The 23,519-nt window shown below is 44.0% G+C and overlaps 1 protein-coding gene across 5 annotated transcripts; it reads right to left on the minus strand.

Moving 5' to 3' along the window:
• Positions 1-9,502: 9,502 nt before the first annotated feature.
• On the minus strand, positions 9,503-17,254 carry LOC110500170 (caprin-2). Of its 5 annotated transcripts, none has more exons than XM_021577364.2 (21): positions 17,037-17,254; positions 15,998-16,232; positions 15,807-15,869; positions 15,622-15,708; positions 14,814-15,049; positions 14,584-14,666; positions 14,296-14,436; positions 14,140-14,180; positions 13,766-13,999; positions 13,577-13,615; positions 13,368-13,496; positions 13,101-13,185; positions 12,956-13,008; positions 12,699-12,827; positions 12,466-12,585; positions 12,218-12,364; positions 11,935-12,085; positions 11,485-11,661; positions 11,179-11,219; positions 10,991-11,057; positions 9,503-10,885 (listed from the first exon to the last, which is right to left on the minus strand). In XM_021577364.2, exons 2-21 carry the CDS (start codon positions 16,217-16,219, stop codon positions 10,305-10,307), a joined length of 2,826 nt encoding a protein of 941 aa, XP_021433039.2. In that variant the 5' UTR covers positions 16,220-16,232; positions 17,037-17,254; the 3' UTR covers positions 9,503-10,304. The 5 variants fall into 5 exon arrangements, with proteins under 5 accessions (XP_021433039.2, XP_036813415.1, XP_036813414.1 ...); XM_036957520.1 differs by having other exon boundaries at positions 16,989-17,197; XM_036957519.1 differs by lacking the exon at positions 17,037-17,254 and adding an exon at positions 16,649-16,943 and having other exon boundaries at positions 11,548-11,661.
• Positions 17,255-23,519: the final 6,265 nt, after the last annotated feature.

Here is a 23,519-nt window from a genome sequence, read left to right on the forward strand (position 1 = left end):
GTCAAGTATTTCTCAACACGGTGTGGTCAATAATATCGAAAGGCTGCACTGAAATTTAACAGTACAGCTCCCAATCTTTGTGTTTAAATATAAAAAAACACTTTTACCCCCCTTTTCTCCCCAATTTCGTGATATCCAATTATGATCTTGTCATTGCTGCTACTCTCACGGCTGGTTGTGACACAGCCTGGGGTCGTTGGAAATATGTATTTTCCAGATGTAGAAATTCAGAAGCAAAAATGTGCCTGATGAAAGTTGAAAAGAAGTCATTTATAGACATCAAGGCTATGATTGGTTCAGCTTTGGTCCGGAAGTACCAAAAACCAATTTTCAATTGATGTAGAAGTCAATGCCATTCCGGAACTGCACCAAACAAAAAAAAGACTCCCAAAAGGCGCCAGTCCTTGCTTACTGAGGTGCCGACTAGAGTGTTGCCTTTAATGAATTCCCATCTGTGGTAAGCATACAGTTTGCAAAACATAAACTATGTCCGGAAAGGACCGAACAAAGATGTTGGCTCCTGCTTACTGGGGTGTAGCCTACAATGTCAGCCAGCAATGTCATTTTATGAATGCACACCCATGTGGCAGGTCTACAGTTTGTAAAACAGGTCCTTGCATTGGCTTTATTAGTCTTGATTGCTGTGACCAATCAATTTGACTGTGTCATCTCTGAATATCAGCTACCCAACTTTATCAGGAGTTATCGCAAGCCTGTTTGCAATGTGTTTACACAACGGAAAATGCAATAGTATTTTCTTTTTAACTATGATCAGCTTGTCAAAAAAAAATGTACAGACAAACTTGAAAGCACTAAATCATGCCAATGGGGTAAAACTCCTGGACAACAGTGATTGTCCATTTTAATTTGACCCATCGTATTTTTAGGAGAAGTTAATTAACATGACAGCGCTTTTTTAAATCGTTTTTTGTTGTTGTTGAGGGCCATTTTAGGTTAGGCTATTTGATCAGAGAAATGCTCTACTTGCTGTTGGTACAGGAGTTTCCAGCGTAGGCAGGGGCCTGGAAACTAACCAACGTTACTCTCCAACGCAGACCACCACCTATCCACCAGTAAGTAGCAAGTCAAAAAAATAACCTACTGACACCAGGCCTACCAAACTACGCAATTCAAAAAAGCTGTCACGAGACAAACAAAACACCTACAGAGTTATCACTAACTCCACATTTTCTCCCAGAGAAATTACTCACACCAGTCAAAACGGTGCGTTGCCTGGATATCACCGGACAACCTAAAACACTGCTACGTCTCTAAGGCACTACACCAAACACTTATGACTAGGCAGTGAATACCAACCAAAGCACATCCCAATTAGCATTAACCCATCATAATGTAACAAAATACTATCCACCAAAATGTTTAAGAACCAACCTTAAGATCCCAGATGAGCCCCCACATCACAAACCGTCTCCTAACAAAAAATGGAGACAACGTGGAGATCGAGTAACAAAAATATTTATTAACTATACTTAAGGACACTACAAACAAGTAACAATGGTGTGTAAGTGAGTGGTTGCATGCATCAATGTGATAATGAGGGGTGTTGTAAGCTGCCAACACAACAAACAAAATCCAACAGTGTTTATGCATGGGGAGGGGGGGTGCAATTTATCCCCAGGACACACCCGAGCCCATGTGTGTCCCATTTAGCTGATGACACTCCCGGCTCCACCCACCGACATGCTTTGAAGGAAAACAAGAGCAGAGAGAAAGAATTCAGCAGACAGAGTGGGAGTGTTGTCACAGTTTGAGACCAGGCACCCGGACAGTGTGCTACTAAAGCCCCTGATTGGTTGAGTCATGTTTGTTAGTACTGGGCTGGAACAAAAGCCTGTACAGTCCCCAGGAACAGTACTGCGTTAGAGACTGGCTGCCTAGAGAAGGGTTTGAGCAGCAGCAGTAACCCTGGTGTGTCTGGGTTGTTCACTTTGCTGTTTTACTATAGGAGGTGGTATAAGTGAGGGCCTCATGGTGTCAACTGACCTCGGCTATTACCACCAGCAATGGGACTTGGCTACGTACTGTACACTGAGTGTACAACACATAGGAACATGTTCTTTCCATGACAGACTGACCAAGTGAAAGCTATGATCCCTGACTGATCACTGATTCTATCAGTGTGGATGAAGGGTAGGACACAGGTTAAAGGAGGATTTCTAAGCATTGATACATGGATTGTGTATGTGTGCCATTCAGAGGGTGAATGGGCAAGGCAAAATATTTAAGAGCCTTTGAATGGGATATGGTTGGTGCCAGGAGCACCGGTTTGTGTGTGTGTGAAGAACTGCAACTTGCTGGGTTTTTGACGCTCAGCAGTTTCCTGTGTGTCTCAAGAATGGGTTAGCATCCAAAGGACATCCAGCCAGCATTGGAGTCAACATGGGCCAGCATCCTTGTGGAATGCTTTTGACACCTTGTAGTCCATGCCTCGACGAGTTGAGGCTGTTCTGAGGGCGAAAGGGGGTGCAACTCAATATTAGGAAGGTGTTCCTAATGTTTTGTACACTTTTTTACTTGACAATAATTACAGTTTTCAAACACAAGTATGAACAAAATCTAGTCTGGAGTGAGTCTCAATGGATAATTGACCCTTAGGGCTGGATCAAAAGTCTGGGCAGTGGTTCCTCGGGACCAGGACAGAGGAAGAGAAAGTTACATTAACCCTTGCTCACCTTATCAGGTAGGGGCAGAGGAACCATCCGTTTTCCTCTTGGCCATCAGCATAGCATTGATCTTAGCAGCCATCTCCATGCCTTCCCATTTGCCGTAGGCTTGCCCCTCTGCGATGTCCGGGGCCCCTGGAGACCTGCTCCAGGGAAACAATAGCTGAACTGGGACACTTCATATTGAGAATAGTTATCCAAGAGCTAGGGGCTAATTTATCTGGCTGGTTAGCTTTTCATCTTGCTCAAGCCAATTTTGCAAGGCTGGGTTGGAGGGCGAGCTAGTGTCTGTTAGGTGAGGTTCTGTTACAAACAATATATACATTTACAATAGGCATATACTTAACATTGACCAGCACAATAATACAATACTTACATTTTACAGTATACAATCTGTAGGACTCTGTTAAACTAGTTTTGTTGGTGGAAAGAGGGATAATAAATGCAGGTGAGAAACCTTTTATAGGAATGGCCTGCCTCTTTCCAGGTGGTTGTTATTGGTTTTTGATGGAGGTGTGTGGTGGCCAATAAGGAACAGGGTAAGGGGGTAAGTGAGATTTTTCTGCAGTACTTGGCCTTGTTCCCCTGCTCAGACATTGCTGACGCATGCCAGATCTTACAACGCCTAGATAGGTAATTTACATATCAGCTAACCACATATGTTACAGCAATCTGGTGCCCGACGGCATAGTTGATGACATGGCATGCAACCATTAGTTAATTCTGATTCTCCTACCACACTCTGCTTAGACTTTGCTGACGACTGGCAGATTTTTCAATGCATGGATAGGTATTTTATATGCCAGCTTGCCACATTTTGGGCATGTTCCTCTGCCCAGATGTTGCTGACGCATGCCAGATCTTACAACAATGACATGTCTCTGCTGTGTTTTATATTACATGATACCTGGATAGGTATTTTACGCATATGTTATAGCAATCTGTCAGTCGATGGCACAGTCAATGACGTGGCGCTCAATCATTGGTTGATGCACGCAACGCCTAAGCAGGGGAACACGACCAATGTGTTATGCAGCATTTTTAAAACCAAGTGGCAAGGCGGTAATTACCAGTTGTGAAGTTGTAAATACCAGTTGGATGCATTCGTGTGCTTTGAACTCACTGAGAAACACAGATTAGCTAATGTCCAACAAGTTGCGTCAACCATGAACTAAAAGTACAGCTATCATGCTAGTAAACAAATTATAGTGTTAAAAAAACAGATAGCATTTTCAGTTTTGTTACATTTAACTGCCCAAAATGATGTTAGAGGTCATTTCCTTAGTCTGGAATGCATCAAGGTCTGAGCAGCGGAACACCACCAGCATTTGAGATGTACTCTGTACACTATTAAAATGTATTCTGACACAGGAAGCTATTCAAGTAGAAAGCACAACAGAAGTGTGTTAATGTCACATGTCATTCATACCCTATAAAATGTGATTTAGTATTACAAATACACTGCAGTGTAATGTGTTCAACACCATATAAATGCACTGAAACAAGACAACACAAGTTTGAAGAAAGTCTATTGAAGCACTGATGATCCATTATATTAACCAGATACTCAAGTGGCCGCTCTAACAATGGAAAGAAATGTCTTAAACATTGGAAGGCAGTCGAGAGGCGGCAAGGTCACGTGGGACCATTGTAGCCAATGAGAGGGCAGATACGTGTGTGAACAGGCACAACTCCAAATTTGACACTCTCATTGACACTCCATACAAAAAAAATGTTTTAAAAAGCCATCTGCTGCAGAAGACAGATTTGGGGACCAGTTATCCCTGTCGCTTGACCACTTCCTCTGAAGTATTGCAAGAGTTCACCAAAGCTATTGTACTTTTAACGTACAAGGGATATGCTAGTGATGTTACACACTTGTTACATTAGTTTAACGGCGTAATAGCCAACTACTCTTAGACAGCAATAAATTCACTGTAATCTGTAGGCTGAGGTGCTAATGCAAGGAGTGATGTAATTTGACAAACGTGACAAACCATGCAGAGGTGACAATACATCCTTTGGAAAAATAAACGAATACACTTGCGTTTCCGCATGGACTATACATTTCAAGAAGATGTCGTTGAGTAGAACTGTACAGCATCTTAAATGCATTTAACAATTGAGATAAAATGCCATCTTTTCTTTACTTTTACTTTACTGACTTCATTGTCCCCGTGGGGAAATGTTGATGCAGTGTCATGTACACGTTTAAAGTGGTATTTAAATACAAATCAAATTGACAAGACAACGTTCATAACAGTTACATACCAATAAAAAGAGACTAGCCTGCTGGCCTTACTGGGTCAATAGGAACATTAGCACAAGCTATTTAGGAGGGATATCACATTTGGCACAAATTATTGTCTAGTTCTGTTTTTCCTGCCGAGGGGTACCCTATACCTGCGCCCAGAAGGGAGTAGTTCAAAGTCCGGGTACAGGGGGTGGCTTGGGTCTAAAAATTTTATTTTGTGAGCCTTGCGGAGGGCCCTGACCTTAAAGACATCACCCAGCCCTGTCTGTTTGACTCCAAGTTCCTTGCTTGCTGTGGTGATAATCCTTCTCAGCATATTTCTATGACTGACAGGGGCATTGCCAAACCAACAAACGATACAAAAAGTTAAAACAGTCTTAATGAAAGATTTGTAAAACAGAGTCAGCAATTAACAATTAAGTACAATTAACATTAAAAGATGCCAGCTTTTTGAGAAAGTACAGTCTCTGTTGACTCTTTTTGTAGATCAGGTTTGTAGATTTACTCCACTGAAGCTTATTGTCCAAGAGGACAGACAGATATTTGTTCTGACCTCTGATAGATGTTGCAGAGGTATTTGTTGTACTCTTCCTGAAGTCTATGCACATCTCTTTGGTCTTATTGGAATTGAGGACCAAGTGTGATTCGTCACACCACTCATTTAGTACCGTGCCATGGTGTGCCTCGTCATCGTGCAACAGGCTGATCAAGGCAGTGTCATCAGCGAACTTAACGAGGTGTCTGTCAGGATGGGAACTAGTACAACTATTAGTGTACAAGATGTACAGGAGTGGGGACAAAACACATCCCTGAGGAGAGCCTGTGTCGGTGTTTCGTATGTCCGACCCGCTGTGACCGTTGGCTCAGGAAGCTGGGTAAAGCCCCGCCTTATCTCAGCTCACTGGTCACCATAGCAGCACCCACCCGTAGCACACGCTCCAGCAGGTATATCTCACTGGTCACCCCCAAAGCCAATTCTTCCTTTGGCCGCCTCCCCTTCCAGTTCTCTGCTGCCAATGACTGGAACGAACTGCAAAAAGCTCTGAAGCTGGAGACTCTTACCTCCCTCACTAGTTTTAAGTACCAGCTGTCAGAGCAGCTCACATATCACTGCACAGATCACTGCACCTGTACATAGCTCATCTGTAAATAGCCCATCCAATCTACCTCATCCCCATACTGTATTTATCGTGCGCCTCTGCACCCCAGTATCTCAACTTGCACATTCATCATCTGCACATACAACCATTCCCGTGTTTAATTGCTATATTGTAATTACTTTGCCACCATGGCCTATTTATTGCCTTACCTCTCTTATCCTACCTCATTTGCACACACTGTATATAGATTTTTCTATTGTGTTATTGACTGTGTTTGTTTATCCCATGTGTAACTCTGTGTTGTTCTGTGTCAAACTGCTTTGCTTTATCTTGGCCAGGTCGCAGTTGCAAATGAGAACTTGTTCTCAACTAGCCTACCTGGTTAAATAAAGGTGAAATAAAAAGTCCAACAGCCACAAAACCAGCCCCTCATCTAAGGAGAAGTCCCAAATGAATCTCTGCCAGAACGTAAGGCTGAAGGCAGAAGAAAAGTCAAACAAAACTGACATGTGTCACGTTCGTTGAATGGAGGAGACCAAGGCGCAGCGTGATATGAATACATGTTACTTTAATGACAAAGAAACACAAACTACAAAAACAAAACGAACGTGAAGCTAAATATAGTGCTGACACAGGCAACTAACACAGACAGTAACCCACGAAATACCCAAAGAAGATGGCTGCCTAAATATGGTTCCCAATCAGAGACAACGAATAACAGCTGCCTCTAATTGAGAACCAATCTAGGCAACCATAGACATACATAAACGCCTAGATGGTAAACAACCCCATAAACATACAAAACCCATAGACAGTACAAAAACATATACGTCACCCATGTCACACCCTGACCTAACCAAAACAATAAAGAAAACAAAGAATACTAAGGTCAGGGTGTGACAGTACCCCCCCCCCCCAAAGATGCAGACTCCCGGCCGCACATCTAAACCTATATGGGAGGGTCTGGGTGGGCATGACTCCGAGGTGGCGGTTCTGGCTCGGGACGTGGAACCCGCTCCACTTCTGACTCGTCACACAATGTGTCTGGAGCGGGAACCCTCACCGCCGACCACAGACTAGAGGACGCCACTGGACTGATGGTTGAGATTGGAGGGAGACTCTGGCGGATCCGGGCTGGAGGGAGAGACTGGCAAATCCGGTCTGCGACCCGTCACAGTGGTAGGTTCCGGTCTGCGACCCGTCGCGGTGGTAGGTTCCGGTCTGCGGCCCGTCGCCGGAGGTTCCAGTCTGCAGACTGTTGCCGGACGCTCTGGACTGGCAAGGCGCACTGTAGGCCTGGTGCGTGGTGCCGGGCTGGGGACACGCACCTCAGGGCGAGTGCGGGAAGGAGGAACAGGGTGTACAGGGCTCTGGAGAGGCACAGGAAGCCTGGTGCGTGGTGTTGGCACTGCTGGTACTGGGCTGTGGAGGCATACTGGAGGTCTGGAGTGTAGAGCTGACACAACCCTTCCTGGCTGGATGGTTATACTTGCCCTGCTGGCACAGGACACACAGGGCTGTGCAGACTCACAGTACGCAGAGCCAGCGCAGGATATCCTGGTCCACGGAGGTATACTGGAGACCAGGAGTGCTGAGCTGGCACCCTCCTTCCTGGCTGGATGCTCATTCTAGCCCGGCCAATGCGAGGAGCTGGAATATAGCGCACCAGGCTAGAAATGCGCACTGGAGACACCGTGCGCATCTCTGCATAACACGGTGCCTGACCAGTTACACGCTCCCCACGGTAAGCACGAGGAGTTGGCTCAGGTCTCCTGCCTGACTTAGCCAATCTCCTCGTGTCCCCCCCAAAAAACATTATTGGGGCTGCCTCTCGGGCTTCCGTGCTAGCCGTGTACCCTTATATCGTCGCCGTTCCTCCATTCTCCCGTATTCCTCCTCGCACTGTTCAATCGAATCCCAGGCGGGCACTGGCACTCTCTCTGGATCGATCGACCACCTCTCAGGTTGTTACCCACTCATCCTTCTCCCGGGTCCATTCTTCCCCAAAGCGCTGTTCCTCCTTATCACGCTGCTTGGTCGTTTTACGGTGGGTTATTCTGTCACGTTTGTTGAATGGAGGAGACCAAGGCGCAGCGTGATATGAATACATGTTACTTTAATGACGACGAAGAAACACAAACTACAAAGAACAACAAAAACAAACGTGAAGCTAAATATAGTGCTAACACAGGCAACTAACACATAGACAGTAACCCGCGAAATACCCAAAGAAGATGGCTGCCTAAATATGGTTCCCAATCAGAGACAACGAATAACAGCTGCCTCTAATTGAGATCCAATCTAGGCAACCATAGACATAAACACCTAGATGGTAAACAACACCATAAACATACAAAACCCCTAGACAGTACAAAAACACATACATCCCCCAGTCACACCCTGACCTAACCAAAATAATAAAGAAAACAAAGAATACTAAGGTCAGGGCGTGACAACATGGGTGCGGCAGGTAGCCTAGTGGTTAGAGCGTTGGACTAGTAACTGGAAAGGTTGCAAGATTGAATCCCCGAGCTGACAAGGTAAAAATCTGTAATTCTGCCACCGAACAAGGCAGTTAACCCACTGTTCCTAGGCCGTCATTGAAAATAATTTGTTCTTAACTGACTTGCCTAGTTAAAGGTCAAATAAACATGGGATTTGGCACCCTCTAGATGTCTGTAGACCATATTGAGGAGAGTAAGAATGGCGTCAACTCCTCTGCTGGGCTTATAGGCCAATTGAAATGGGTCGAGGAGCTTCTGGGTGACGCTGAGAATATGACTTCACAATTTAAGGCTTTTCAGTACTAAGAATGTCAAGGCGACAGGGTGGTAGTCATTCAGCACAGAGTTTTTCCACAATACTGGCACGTGTTGCTGGTCGGGCGAGGATTGGAAAATATCTGTATCACCAGCCAGTTGTTCAGCACAGCACACTTGTCTGGGCCTGGGCTTTTGTGTGCGTTACATCCCCTGAACTTCAAAACAGCCTGTTTAACAAACCTCTTAAACATTTAACGCTTCCATTTGTTTTACCACTGAAAAAGTTGTCCGATTCAAATCTTAAGAAAGCGTTTAGTTCATTAGCTATGTTCTGGCCCTCATGTCTCCCAAGGTCAGCACTGGTTCTCCCTGCCTTTGTGGGGGGCACTAGCCATGGATTTAATCCCTTGGCCAGGCCACCCACCCTCTCCTGAGGAGAGGGTCCCCTCCACCCTTTGCTTGTATGCCTCCTTGTCCACCAGTATCGTTCTTTTGATCTCACGTTGTACATCTCTTAAAGCCTGTCAATCACCCTCAGCATAAACTGCCTTCCCATTAAGTAGTGATTTTAGATGTGATACCCAAGGCTTGTTATGGAAGACTACAAGTTTTAGTAGGCATAGCCTACTGCTGACAATGGATGGACCAACCACTACAAGTGAAGAAAGAGGTAGTGCCATGCAAAAACAGAAGACAACCCTGTTCAACTGCTGAAACTTTTTATTTTTATTCAGGCACATTGAGGGATCACATCTCCATAGGCAATACTGCCTTTAGTGTTCAGAATCAGACACCATAACCCCCCCCAACCAACCATTTTACCCAGATCACCCCACACAGCAAGGCAGCACAGAATGCATTTAAAGTGCTTAGCATTGTCAAGTACAGTCCATTATAATTCATATTTTGCCAACCATACATTAGCCATTCAATGAATTTACTCAGTCATTCAGAGAAGAGAGAGAAAAAAAAACACAAATTCATAACATTTCCTTTAAGGTCTTAGAGACCTGACACATTGTATCTAAAGCGGTCCTGCTACTAGAACCAAAAATTGTGACACCCAATACAGCAGCAGCAGTGTATAGTAGAGGCAGCTTTCTGAGTTCGTGTGTAACAACTATTCACAATCTAACAGATTTAGTCAGAAAATGGAGTGTCGGTCTCTAAGCACCACAACCAAAAACCAAACATTAATGGGAAAATTCTCACATTATGGGTCATGGAACGTCAAGCCAGCAGGAAGTCTTCCCCTCTGCCCCTTAGTGACCCGGAAGTAGTTAGTGGTTGCAATTTACAGGGTAAACAAAAGGGTGATCCTGAAAGGTTTGAACAATGAACACACCCCATACACTCCAGGACTGGGGTAGGCAATGAACCCAGCACTGGGTGGGTATGCAGTCTGCCACATGAAATGGAAAATGTCAGTTTCTCCTTTTTAGTGCAAAGCAATAGTCTCTCCTCCACCTGTATCCTCCATGTTGGCTCATGAGGCCACAATAGCTCAGTCCTGGTAGAGCAGGAAGCCAGAGAATGTGCTGTACTTCCAGCTGCTGCCATAGATGGAGCCGCGGTGCAGCCGCAGCCACACCTGGTCTCCCTGGTACAGCTGCAGGATGGAGTGGTTGCTGGCCGTCTCGTGGTCCGGAGCCCCGTCGTTGGCGTACGCAGACACCATCACCTCGTCGTTGCGCATCAGGTTGACGTAGAGCGGCACGTTGACCGCCAGCTTGAGGATGTGGAAGAGGAAGACGTAGGTGCCATTGGCTGGGCAGGTGAAACGACCCACGTTGGTGTTGAACATTTCCCCCAGGTTGCTGTGGAGCTGGTCAAAGGCGATGGGCTGGTCCAGGGTGCCCGGGGTGTAGTTGGCTGTGCGGGCTGCTGTGAAGGCCACGCGGAGGGGCTGGGGATGCTGGGGGAGCGGGTACATGGGTACGTGCATCAGGGTGTGGGGGGCATGAGGGGTCACCTGGGTGGTGAGGTCCATGCCAACACCCTGCAGCGAGTCACCGTGGGCGGAGTCCACCAGGGAGTAGTTGCCCTCCCGGTCTGGGCTGCTCACCTGGGAAGAGTCACTCCAACCTGTTGAGGAGGACCAATCAAAAGCCAGATAACTAAGCCCCCCAAAATACCCAACCAATCAGAGATTGTGTTTTGTATCAAGCCAGAAGAATGAAGTGAACTTGCCACTATTATTGTGTCTTTGTCCTGTATTGCCTCCACCGCGCCTGTAGCTGTGTTGGTAGCCAATGTCCTAATGGTGAAGAACACACCATTACACAAGTCAAAACCTCTAAACCTATCACTTCAGCAATCTATACTAATGTACATACAATATCTGATTGTCCACACAGATTTGGGAAGCAGTGTCTTACCCGAGCTCCGTACAGGTGAGCCTGGGGGATGAAGCTTCCTCCTGGGGAGAACAGACCAGCCCAAAACCCATCAAAGGGAGGGAGACAGATGAAAATTGGATTGTGAAGGCTAACTCAAAACCTTGTAATATTATGATAATGTCATGTGGAAACTTGTGAGGCAAGGGAATGGAGTTCACTTGATTCAATCCATTAAGGTTTAGAAGCTCAATCTGAATCAGTAGGAGACATGCATAAGCAGAACAAGATAGGATAGAGGGAAAGGATGAAACATAGGATTGAGGGATAAGAGAAGAGGATAAATACCTCTGTGCCCACCAGAAGAGCGAAAGTAGGAGTGTGCCAGCCCCTTGCCACCACGTGCAATACCTCTAACAGATCCTCTGTAGTATGATTGGTCAGAACGGCCCATGGTGCCACCCGATTGGCCAGGGGACAGGAAGATCTGCCCACCACTACCTACCAGACATTCAGACTGGTTCACTGCCCAAGGGAGAGAAATAAGAGTAGACTTGGTCGTATTCATTAGGAAGAAAACAGACAAACAAGGGGTGTATTCATTATGTCTTGCAATGGAAACCGTTCACCAATAAGAACCAAACCGGATGACAACGGGGAGGTACCCAACTGAATTTGTCCAATAGAAACTTGTTTCCTGTGTATCGAATACACCCCTGGATTTGCCCAATGAACTAATTTGAGTTTTCCGTTGCAAAACATTTATTTCCTGCCCTAATGAACACAACTCTGGCATACCCGACTGTAGTTGTTCGTCCTCCGACGGAGCAAACTCCGGTGGGGTCTGGGTGCTGGTGGTGACATAGCACAGGTCGTTGGAGTCCGAATAGGGGATAATATCGGATTTAAAGTCTACAGTCGGAAGTAAGGGGGCGTTCACCTTGAAGACCTTCAACAACAAAACAGACCCAAGGCTCATACTAAAATGTCTCTCAAAGACTAACAGAGTGTATAACGGAGTGTATTCAAAGCCTCTTGCCCATTCTATGACCACGTTAAAAGTATGGTAGGGTAGACTTACCGAATGCATGGTCTGGAAGGGAACAGGGGGCGCCATGGTGAGTGTACGTCTGCTGGGAGGGGTTGAAAAGGGCTGCCCTTGGGTGGGGGTACAAGGAGGCACCACCCCGTTACACGGGGATTGCTTACCGGATTCAGAGATGGGAGTCTGGGTACAGAGAGGGAACACTGTCAGGGGAGACTTAAAATCAGAATAGTATGCACTTTAGGCTTGCCAATCCTACATGTTCAGGGAATGAGTCGTTTTACCCGAGCAGATGTCTTCTCGTCCAGGGTGATGGAGATGGAGGACTCCCTACGGTAGAGGGGAGGAGGAGCTGGAGGAGAAGGGCAGGCAGTCTCACTCTCAGACAGCAGCAGACATGGATCCTGGAGAGGACAACCATTGTGCTTTATAAAAAGCTTCATAACAATTGTGGATCTAAAAGAAGAAAATGTCATTGTTTCAATGGGTCTCATTTAACAGATAGGAGAGTTCTTACAATGGCTATGACGTGAGCCAGGTCCTCTGTAGTCAGGTCCAGGTCACAGCTCTCTAGACAACCCCCGTTGCCATTGGTCAGACTGGGTTTGTCATCAACAGGGAGGAGTTTAGAAAGCAATGGAGTGGACTGAGAGAGGACAAAAAGATGTATCTTAAAATACTGACTCCAACAGTCAAAAGCTTAAATAACAGAGCCCTGGTCAAAATTAGTGCGCTAGAATATGGTGCCATCTCACACACTTCTCCAGATCTTACATGCAGTGTTTTGGGGAGAAGGTCCACTGGGCTTCTCCTCAAATCTCTCTGTACTGTTGAGAATAAGAGGTGAAACAGATGTTGAATATTCTCTGTTCTGCTAGAAGTCAGCCACTTAAATAACAACTTTGTTGTGGTAGGCTACCGAGTGGAGAGGGGGATCCAGAGGCATGCCGGCCCAGTCTAGGACGGCCGTTAGTGGGTGATCCTTCTCCATCCAGAAGAGAATCCTGGAGACAGGGGATTAATCCAGGATTGTATTTATTAGGCATCCAACAAAAGACAGACTTAAACAGGGAGGGACTACATGGACTTATTTTTGTTTTCGTCACGTGGTAACCCCGACCCAGGTGGAACATTGGAAATGATCGATGGCTTTTCACCTGGAAATTACCTCTGAGCAGTACTGTACCTGCATGAAGCTGAAGGAGCCTCTGATCTTGGTCATCAGGTCCTCCAGCTGCTGTTTGCGCAGGATGGGGTCCTTGGGCAAGGTAGACTGGGAGTTGAACACCTCCACAGGGGTGACCACACGAAGTGCCTGATGGAAATTACAATATGATGGAGTAATAGGGACAGGTCCATCGAACGTAAGAGATGCAAGGATAAGAGTCTACTCACAGCTGTGGCGTCCCGCTCCCTTTTGGACTTCGCTCTTCTCTGGGGAAACAAGAGTCATTGAGTTGTATGATTGATCTGAACTAAGATCAGCTAGCCCAATCCCAGTGTTAACCTTGACCATTATTAGAGGTCACAACTCGTCTCAAGTTCCAACTGCCCTGAGAGTTCAGGTATAAGAGAATAGCTCACCTGTTTGGGTTCGGCATTTTGTTTCTTGGAGGTAACTGGAACTTTGGAGATTAACACAGCCGCCCCTCTCCATGGTTTCTGGATTACAGGCTGAGTGGAGTCGGACTCCATATCCCATGAGTCCGGTGGCTCCTGTTCCTTCATAGCCTGGAACTCAGCCTTCCAGTTCGGAGTAACGGGAGCGTCTCGACACCCATTGGGGTCTGTGTCAGGCAGGTAGTGTCTGTTAAGAAACTGGCATCACCCACAGACTATCAGCACCACAGTACGATATCCACAGTGCATTCAGGTAAATAGCTTAAGGAGAACGCTGGTTGAACGTTGATAAAGCAGTGGCACACAACTTGCAGGAAATGCATGTTAGTGGTTCTTACCTCTCTGCTAGGCACGTCTTTTTTGTTTGACATCATTAGGGCTGCAAGGCAAAATAACATCCAGCTAAATGACAAAATGTTGTATACATTCATTGTTCTATACCCAGTCTGATAAGTAGCTTTTGAATAAGAATAGTTGCACTGTTGTAGAGTTACTAGAGAGGCTGGCGGTTTCAGACACCGTCTTCTTGGTCATGGGATCCTCCACTTCCTTGGGACTCTTGCTCGGTGGCGGCGGTACACAATCAAAGTACCCACAATCCATCAGCGTCGCCAACTTAGCCTTTAGGACCTTGTCTGCAAACATTCAAATGCATGCATTCTAAACACGGCAGCTAAAGTAGTTCAGCAAATGGCAGAGAAAGTTGAGGATACGAGTCATAGTAAATGTAGTGTCTGTGCAGGTGTTTAAAAGGGTACAGGACAGGTAGTGTTTAAACTCACAAGTGGTTCCGGCTACGGCTTTACTTTTCCCCTCCAGCAGGTCCAGGTAGACCAGGGCTGCTCTGTCCATCTGATCCTCCAAACTGGGACACAGTAGAAGGGGATCAGACTAGTCTTCAATCAACACAGACGTGTGAGAGTGTGTTTCATAGTAACTTATGCTGTTGTCCATCAAGTCCAACAGAATGCGTGTGTGGGGTGTATGGTGCACACATCTATTTCCCCAGTACCTCACATTGTTGTCCCTCTTCACCCCCAGTAGTTCAGCAAGCTCAAGCAGGCTATGTAGCTCTGCAACCTTGAGCTGGGGGTTGCGGGCAGAGAGGAGGTCCTTCCTGATGTGCTCGTGCTGCAGCAGGGTCTGCAAGAGGAACTTAACCTGCAGCACTATGCACAGCCTTCTCCTCTCAACCTCCTGCTTGACCATCTGCTCCTTCCTCAACGCCTTCTTCTGGGCCTTTAGCAGCTAAAGGGGGGTGGTTAGATGGATTCTATGGACCAATCCCAATAATACTCCTACACCTAGGCCTGATCACTAGACCTAGGCCAGTCAACTTGCTATTGTGGATTTCAGTTGTCTGAATGGGTGTAAGTCCATTATGTTGTCTTGCAAAAATACAAGATGATTCATCATGAATCTGGAGAAACAAGTGATCTGTTGACAACCTAACCGTTCTACATTACTGACACTGTATCTGACCATGCACTTATACAGACGCAAGGAATGTCAAACTTAACCATGAAAGCAATCAAGGCATTCAAGCAGGAGAATGGAACAGCGGTGTGCTAATTCCCAACTGTGCAATGGGCTAAAGCCTCCAATCCCTTGTTGAGGCTGGATTCCAATCCAATACGTCACATCCTTTCTACCATCATTGACCTATTATCAGACACTTGAAATGAATGGAGAAGCGCTATTCTGACTACGCATGAGAAACTACACCTGGTCTACCAAAAGGAATGCATGTGCTGCTCTGCCCATCCCCATTCATACACACAGCAGCACTACGATAAGCAGTGGCAAACAGAGGTCCTTACTTCCTGTGTTAGGCCACCAAGGGTCTTGTGCAGCTCCTGGGCAAACTGCAGGTTGTGGATCACTTCGTCATACTTCTCCACTGCATCCTGACACACATTGAAAGAGTTCAAAAGGCAACATCTCAATCGTCTGGTTGAAAGAAGTGTACTGCTTTTATTACCACAGTTGGAAATCCTGTTCTTACTATCTGGTCTTGATTGAGTGATTCCCCGTGTTTCAAACGCTTCCTGTAGTCTTCCAATTTAATCTGTGGATACAAACACTTACAATGTCTTCATTTATAGTAGCATGCAGGAAACCCTGAAAGGAATGGCCATGTCTCCATCTACTCAAACACCCACCAAACCCCTAATCTTGTCAAGTCATCCATCCTACCTTTTTTTTCTCCAGGTTGCGGATCTTGTGCTTGAGGCAGATGAGGCCGTCCTCGATGTAACTCTCGTAGCCCTGGTAGATGGTGGTGGAGGCTGCCAGGGCCAGCTGGAGAGGACTCAGTCCACCGGGGGAGCCAATCTTGGGGCTCCCCTGCCTCCCCTTCTCTGAGCACTCAGGTGAAGGAGAGACATCCCGGGCTGGGGATGGAGAAAGCTGCACCATGTTCAGACTCTCACTGGAGGGGGTTCAACACAGAACAGGTAATGTCATGACTGGTGTCGATTGGATGTAAATGTTGACCATGAAACGTGTGATCTTCTTGCACCATCACTATCAGATGTTCCTTTAAAATTGGGCCAATTTAATTTCTAATAGAAAGGATGTCCCCCTCCCAATTATCCTTTCCTACTTTGAGTTTCCATAAATGTGCTAATGTTCCAGTAACGCGCTAGCCTCAACCGCCACTGGGTGATTGCCAAACCCGTGATAGTGCATTTTTGTCCATTGCACAGCCGGTGTGATTACGTATGGTGATGGATTTTAATGGGAGAATCGTGAAACAGCAGATAGAAATCACATAGCACGCGACAACGTTACTAACAAATCGGTAAAACAATGGTTATTATTTTAAATGGATTCCCAAACACATACCGAATGTGTGCGCATTTTGTGTCGCCGACGGGATTCATCTCATGCTTAAAGTTGCGTATTTTTTTTACAATTTGTTTGGGAAACATCAGGCGTGCATTTTCATTCCATGGAATCTTCTAAAAACCTTCCATCTTATCTGTATCACATCCTTATGACCCAGACGTCCCCCGCATCTCTTCTTCAAAAGCCTACTCTCTACAGAGCACAGATGCCCCAAACACTTCCCAAACCAACATTCAGACTGCAGAGCAACTCGAATACTGCAATTTCTTAAGCCATCATTATACAACTAGTATGCAGTTCTTGAAAAATGTGTAAACGTTAGAAATTGAAAACCCACTTCGTCATCCTTGTTTAAAGTGCCACGTTCAGAAAACAGCTGACTAACCTCGTGGCTGGTTGTGTTGAAAATGCTGTTGCTGCAAATCCCGAATCCAGGCTATCCAAACAGCAGATAAAGTACTGGTAGACCTCTCTAACCCGTACAAACAGTGATGTAAGTTTACAGAGGGAAACGTGTGCGAACTCATGCCTTTATATAGGCCTACCTTTCTATACTCAAACATTGAGGGAGTTCGATTAGGCGTAATTGCTATGGCCCGTGACTTGAATGTGCAAAAGCGGGGAGGAGCAACAGTCTCAAATTGAACAGTAATCTGTTCCGCTCGGTCATGTTGTCAACAAGGCAGCATACATCGTTCAGAAACATGCATCATCTATTTTCTACAAAATATATGTTCGAATTTTCAAGTTTGTTTTAATTGGAAATGCAGATAAAGCCTTTTTATCAAACGCTTTTGTGCAACAACAAAAACAATTACTTTTGCATGTGAAAACATAGTCCTACTGCTCATTAGTCCTACTCCACTTGCCTAACCTACCCATTTTAATTTTGAGCCCACTTCGCTGTCGGCCAAAATATGGGACCTGGCTCACGCCTGGGAAGCAGTCTGGTTCCAAAACGAATATAATCAAACCCGGTTCACCGGGGAAGTTCCGTGGCATTAATCGAATTCCCTTATTGGGACCGCTGGGGTGCAGAAAATCAACGTGACATCATACAGCACCTGATTTGCACGCGCATCCACATCCAACACCCACATTTAGGGCTGGGCGATGAATCGTATAAACTGTTTATAGGACCAGTTTGGATTTTTACAATTTTAATGTTTAGTTTGTTAAATGTCGTAATTGAGTAATGAAACTAGAACAATTATAACTGAGAACTTACTAGCACAGCCAAAGAGACTTTATTGTATTTTACTCAGTGTTGGGACCATATACATTATTGGGACAGTTTCCGAAGCGGGAGAAAAAGCCTAGAAATCGGTTCAAAATAAGAATTGTCATTAAATTAATACAAAATACATTGTCACAGAGGGACTAGTCACCGAAAGGTTGCAAGATCGAATCCCCTAGCCGACAAGGTAAAAATCTGTCATTCTGCCACAGAACAAGGCAGTTATCCCGCTGTTCATAGGCCGTCATTGAAAATACGAATTTATTCTTAACTGATTTGCCTAGTTTAAAAAAAAAACATGAAATTAAGAAAATGAAGGACTACAATGAAATGCTGGAATTGAACAAATATCATTAGTTCTAATCTAGAGTGAGGCTACAAGAGGATTTTGATTCCAATAAAAAGTTAATAGGATGCTTTGCCCAATTTCCTGTAATTCTGAACATTGTTTTCATGTCTTATGAAGTGTTCATACATTGCCTTCTGACTGTATTCATCCCCCTTGATTTATTCCATATGTTGTGTTTGTCAGAATTCAAAATGGATGACATAAAAATAAAAATCTCACCCAACACAATTTTTTGGAAATTTTAGCAAATTTATTGAAAATTAAATACAGAAATATCTATAAGTATTCACACCCCCAAGTCAATACATGTTAGAATCACCTTTGGAAGTGATTACAGCTGTCTTTCGGGGTAAGTCTAAGAGCTTTTCATAACTGGATTGTACAATATTTTTACATTATTCTTTTTAAAAATTCTTCAAGCTTGGTTGTCGATCATTACTAGACAGCCATTTTTTTATCTTGCCATAGATTTTCAAGCAGATTTAAGTCAAAACTGTAACTAAGCCACAGGAACATCAACATTGTTTTGGTAAGCAACTCGTATATTTGGCCTGTTTTTCCTTTTCACTCTGTCATGTAGGTTAGTTTGTATTGTGGAGTAACTACAATGTTGATCCATTCTCAGTTTTTGCCGATCACAGCCATTTAACTGTTTTAAAATCACCATTGGCCTCATGGTGAAATCCCTGAACAGTTTCCTTCTTCTGCAACTGAGTTAGATGTGCCCTTCATTGTGAGACATTGGAAAACCTCTCTGGTCTTTGTGGTTGAATCTGTGTTAGAAATGTACTGCTCAACTTAGGGACTTTACAGATAATTGTATGTGTGGGGTACAGAGATAAGGTAGTCATAAAAAACAGTTCATACAAGGAAATCAGTCAATTGAAATAAATTCATTAGGCCCTAATCTATGGATTTCATATGACTGGGCAGGGGTGCAGCCATGAGTGGGCCTTGGAGGGCACAGACTCACCCACTTGGCAGCCAGGCCCAGGGAATCAGAATGAGTCTTGCCCCACAAAAGGGCTTTATTACAGACAAAAATATCCCTCAGCACCCTCCGACAGACGAAGAAGCCAGATGTGGAGGGACTGCGCTGGCGTGGTTACACGTGGTCTGCAGTTGTGAGACCTGTTGAAAGTACTGCCAAATTCTCTAAAACGACATTGGAGGCAGCTTATGGTAGAGAAATTAACATTAAATTACAGTGGGGCAAAAAAGTATTTAGTCAGCCACCAAATGTGCAAGTTCTCCCACTTAAAAAGATGAGAGAGGCCTGTAATTTTCATCATAGGTACACTTCAACTATGACAAAATGAGAGAAAAAAATCCAGAAAATCACATTGTAGGATTTTTTATGAATTTGTTTGCAAATTATGGTGGAAAATAAGTATTTGGTCACCTACAAACAAGCAAGAGTTCTGGCTCTCACAGACCTGTAACTTCTTCTTTAAGAGGCTCCTCTGTCCTCCACTCGTTACCTGTATTAATGGCACCTGTTTGAACTTGTTATCAGTATAAAAGGCACCTGTCCACAACCTCAAACAGTCACACTCCACACTCCACTATGGCCGAGACCAAAGAGCTGTCAAAGGACACCAGAAACAAAATTGTAGACCTGCACCGACGACTGATCCGTGTAAAGGAAAGAATGAATGGGGCCATGTATCGTGGGATTTTGAGTGAAAACCTCCTTCCATCAGCAAGGGCATTGAAGATGAAACGTGGCTGGGACTTTCAGCATGACAATGATCCCAAACACACCGCCCGGGCAACGAAGGAGTGGCTTCGTAAGAAGCATTTCAAGGTCCTGGAGTGGCCTAGCCAGTCTCCAGATCTCAACCCCATAGAAAATCTTTGGAGGGAGTTGAACGTCCATGTTGCCCAGCAACAGCCCCAAAACATCACTGCTCTAGAGGAGATCTGCATGGAGGAATGGGCCAAAATACCAGCAAGTGTGTGAAAACCATGTGAAGACTTACAGAAAACGTTTGACCTCTGTCATTGCCAACAAAGGGTATATAACAAAGTATTGAGATAAACTTTTGTTATTGACCAAATACTTATTTTCCACCATAATTTGCAAATAAATTCATAAAAAATCCTACAATGTGATTTTCTGGATTTTTTTCTTCTCATTTTGTCTGTCATAGTTGAAGTGTACCTATGATGAAAATTACAGGCCTCTCTCATATTTTTAAGTGGGAGAACTTGCACAATTGGTGGCTGACTGAATACTTTTTTGCCCCACTGTATCTAGCAATAGCTCTGGTGGACAATTCTGCAGTCAGCATGCTAAATTGCACACTCCCTCAACTTGAGACATCTGTGGCATTGTGATGTGACAAAACTGCACATTTTAAAGTGTCATTTTATCCCCAGCACAAGGTGTACCTGTGTAATGATCATGCGGTTTAATCAGCTTGTTGATATGCCATACCTGTCAGGTGGATGGATTATCTTTGCAAAGGAGAAATGCTCACTAACAGGGATGTAAACAAATACACTTTTTGTGCATATTGAATATTTTTTGTCAGGTCATGAAACATGGGAACACTCTACATGTTGCGCTTATATGTTTGTTCAGTGTAACTTAAGCACATCTTTACTACTGAACTTATTTGGGCTTACCATGAAAGGGGTTCACTACTTAGATGCAAGACATTTTAGCTTTTCATTTGTTACATTTCTAAAAACATAATTCCACTTTGACATGGGGTATTACGTGTCGGCCAGTGACTAAATTTTAAAATTAGGCTGTAACAAAAATGTGGAACAAGTAAAGGGGTGTGAATACTTTCTGAAGGCTCCATATCTAGGGGGCCTGACTTCCAGGGGGGACCCAAACTCTCTCCCCTTCCTTTAGGTGATCAAAAGGACCCTGTGTAGCACACCACCCCCCACCCCGCGCAAGGTTCAAAATAACAGTACACAATCTTCATTTTTACAGATTTAATTAGACACCAATTTAAGATTACCACAGATATAGTTCCGTAAAACTACACATTACGTTGACAGACTTAGGCTACTGCAGTTCAAATGACAAACACCCACAGCGACATACATAAGTTACAGACATTGTCAAATACATGCATATTAAGTAGGCCTAGTGTTAAAATACATTATGGTGGCCCTCAAGTCGAACATCTTGATCAGCCTGTAAAACCAAGAGTATCCACCATCTTTCCTAGGTACTTCACCGTTGCTTGGGCAATTTCACTCAATACTACCACATCATTCAAATATGCCTCTGAATTTTCCAGAACACGCAAAATGATTTGCATAAACCGTTTGAAACTACCACTCAGGGGCTGGCCAGAAACATCTGTGGAGGCACCGTAGAAAAGAGCTGGCCAACAACCTAGACAAGGCTGGTGAATCATAAAAAATTTAATAAAAATATCCCTTAAATGCATATGACATTTGATTACCGTTAACTAAACGGCTAGAGACTAGCCTACTTCACTTCACACAATACATCATTATTCAAAAATGTATATGATCTGAAAAAACATGGTTTGTTTGAGGATGATGACAGATGGTTTTACTATAAAAACACAAATCATGTCAAAACAGGGCATCTTCTCGTGGGCAATAAAGGAAATATACTAGAACTTTAAGATTCTACATGGTTGCTACAAAATTAGCAACAATCAGTGTTCATCACTCAGGCTATAGCAATAATTGAGGCTTTAAATATGGCCTCCAATTAGAATGTTTAGTTAAAAACATTGTAGTTAAATACAAACAATATAAACATTTGGGCTACACACCACAGCCATTACTACATTTCTATACAAGCATCTTTTGGACATCTGTTGAACAAGTTTGGTTGGTGGAAAGAGGCCTAATGAATGCAGGTGTGCACCATTTATACTAGGAATGGCCCTGCCTCTTTCCAGGTGGTCGTTATTGGGTTTTTGATTACTCCTGATGACACACACACACACACCTTTATAATACAGTATGATAGTAATATTCTGTGGCTAATATAGACCGTCTTCATGATGGCTGGTTCAGACAGTATAGTCGAAGTACAATCATTGTACTCGTCCTCTTTCAATTTCATTATAGTTAAAGTTGTACTTTTTAGCCATGCTATTGTATCCTCGGATTAAAAGGGACAAAGCGTCAAGAAGGTTCATGGCTTTTGTGTAAAGATACATTTATTTCAAAACAAGTAGGCATATTCCAGAGATTGAGAAAAATGTGACTGATTCCCAAACTAGACAAACTACATTTAATGAACAAGTTTAAATTCAAATGTGTATAAAAATACAAAATGTGTTTTGAGAAATAATTGGGACTTTCCAAGACAAATAACAGTGCATATCTACCACATGCGAGTAGCACTACCACATAAAATAAGCACATTTTACAGCCGTATAGGAGATCTCAGGAGAATTACACCTAGTTTGGTTACAAACATAATCTATGAATAATAGTATTAGTTTTGATACAATCCATATCACAGTATATGGCAACATTTTACATAATGTAAATGGAATACTATTGGCCCACTCTACTTTAATAGAACAAAGGTTATGGCAGTTACAGGAGAAAGTTATAAAATAGTCAACAATAACCCCCCAAAAATGATACAAGCGCATACAAATAAATTAACAGAGCAATGACCACTTTCCCTAACATTCAATCAAACCTGAAGATTAGAGGAATCTAAAGGAACATCATTTTTTATATATAGTCCATGTCTGATGCCTTTATACATAAATACATTACAAATAGGGTTCTGCAGTAAAGCTTTGATCAAACCATTGTGACCATCTGTGTGTTGAAATAGCTGCCATCATACAGAGTACAAAACATTAGGAACACCTTCCTAATATTGAGTTGCACCTCCTTTTGCCCTCAGAACAGCCTCAATTAGTCAGGGCATAGACTATACAAGGAGTCAAAAGCTTTCCACAGGGATGCCGGCCCATGTGGACTCCAATAGTTCCCATAGTTGTGTCAAGTTGGCTGGATGTCCTTTGGTTGGTGGACTATTCTTGATACACACGGGAAACTGTTGAGAAAACCCCTGCAGCGTTGCAGTTCTGGACACAAACCAGAGAACCTGGCACCTACTACCATACCCCATTCAAAGAAACTAATCTTTTGTCTCGCCCATTCACCCCCTGAATGGCACACATACCCAATCTATATTTAAATTGTCTCGAGGATTAAAAAAATCCTTATTTAACCTGTGTCCCCTTCATCTACATTGATTGAAGTGTACTTAACAGGTGACAATAAGAGATCATAGTTTTCCCCTGGTCTGT

The sequence above is a fragment of the Oncorhynchus mykiss genome, chromosome 21 (assembly GCF_013265735.2).
Source record: "Oncorhynchus mykiss isolate Arlee chromosome 21, USDA_OmykA_1.1, whole genome shotgun sequence".
Lineage (NCBI taxonomy): Eukaryota > Metazoa > Chordata > Actinopteri > Salmoniformes > Salmonidae > Oncorhynchus > Oncorhynchus mykiss.

Coding starts and splice junctions, on each gene's coding strand:
- LOC110500170 (XM_036957518.1), bottom strand. CDS start 16,734: ATGTTTCCCAAACAAATTGTAAAAAAAATACGCAACTTTAAGCATGAG. Junction 14,181..14,295: donor TGAAACCGCCAGCCTCTCTA/GTAACTCTACAA, acceptor TTTGCCTTGCAG/CCCTAATGATGTCAAACAAA. Junction 13,497..13,576: donor GGGAGCGGGACGCCACAGCT/GTGAGTAGACTC, acceptor AATTTCCATCAG/GCACTTCGTGTGGTCACCCC.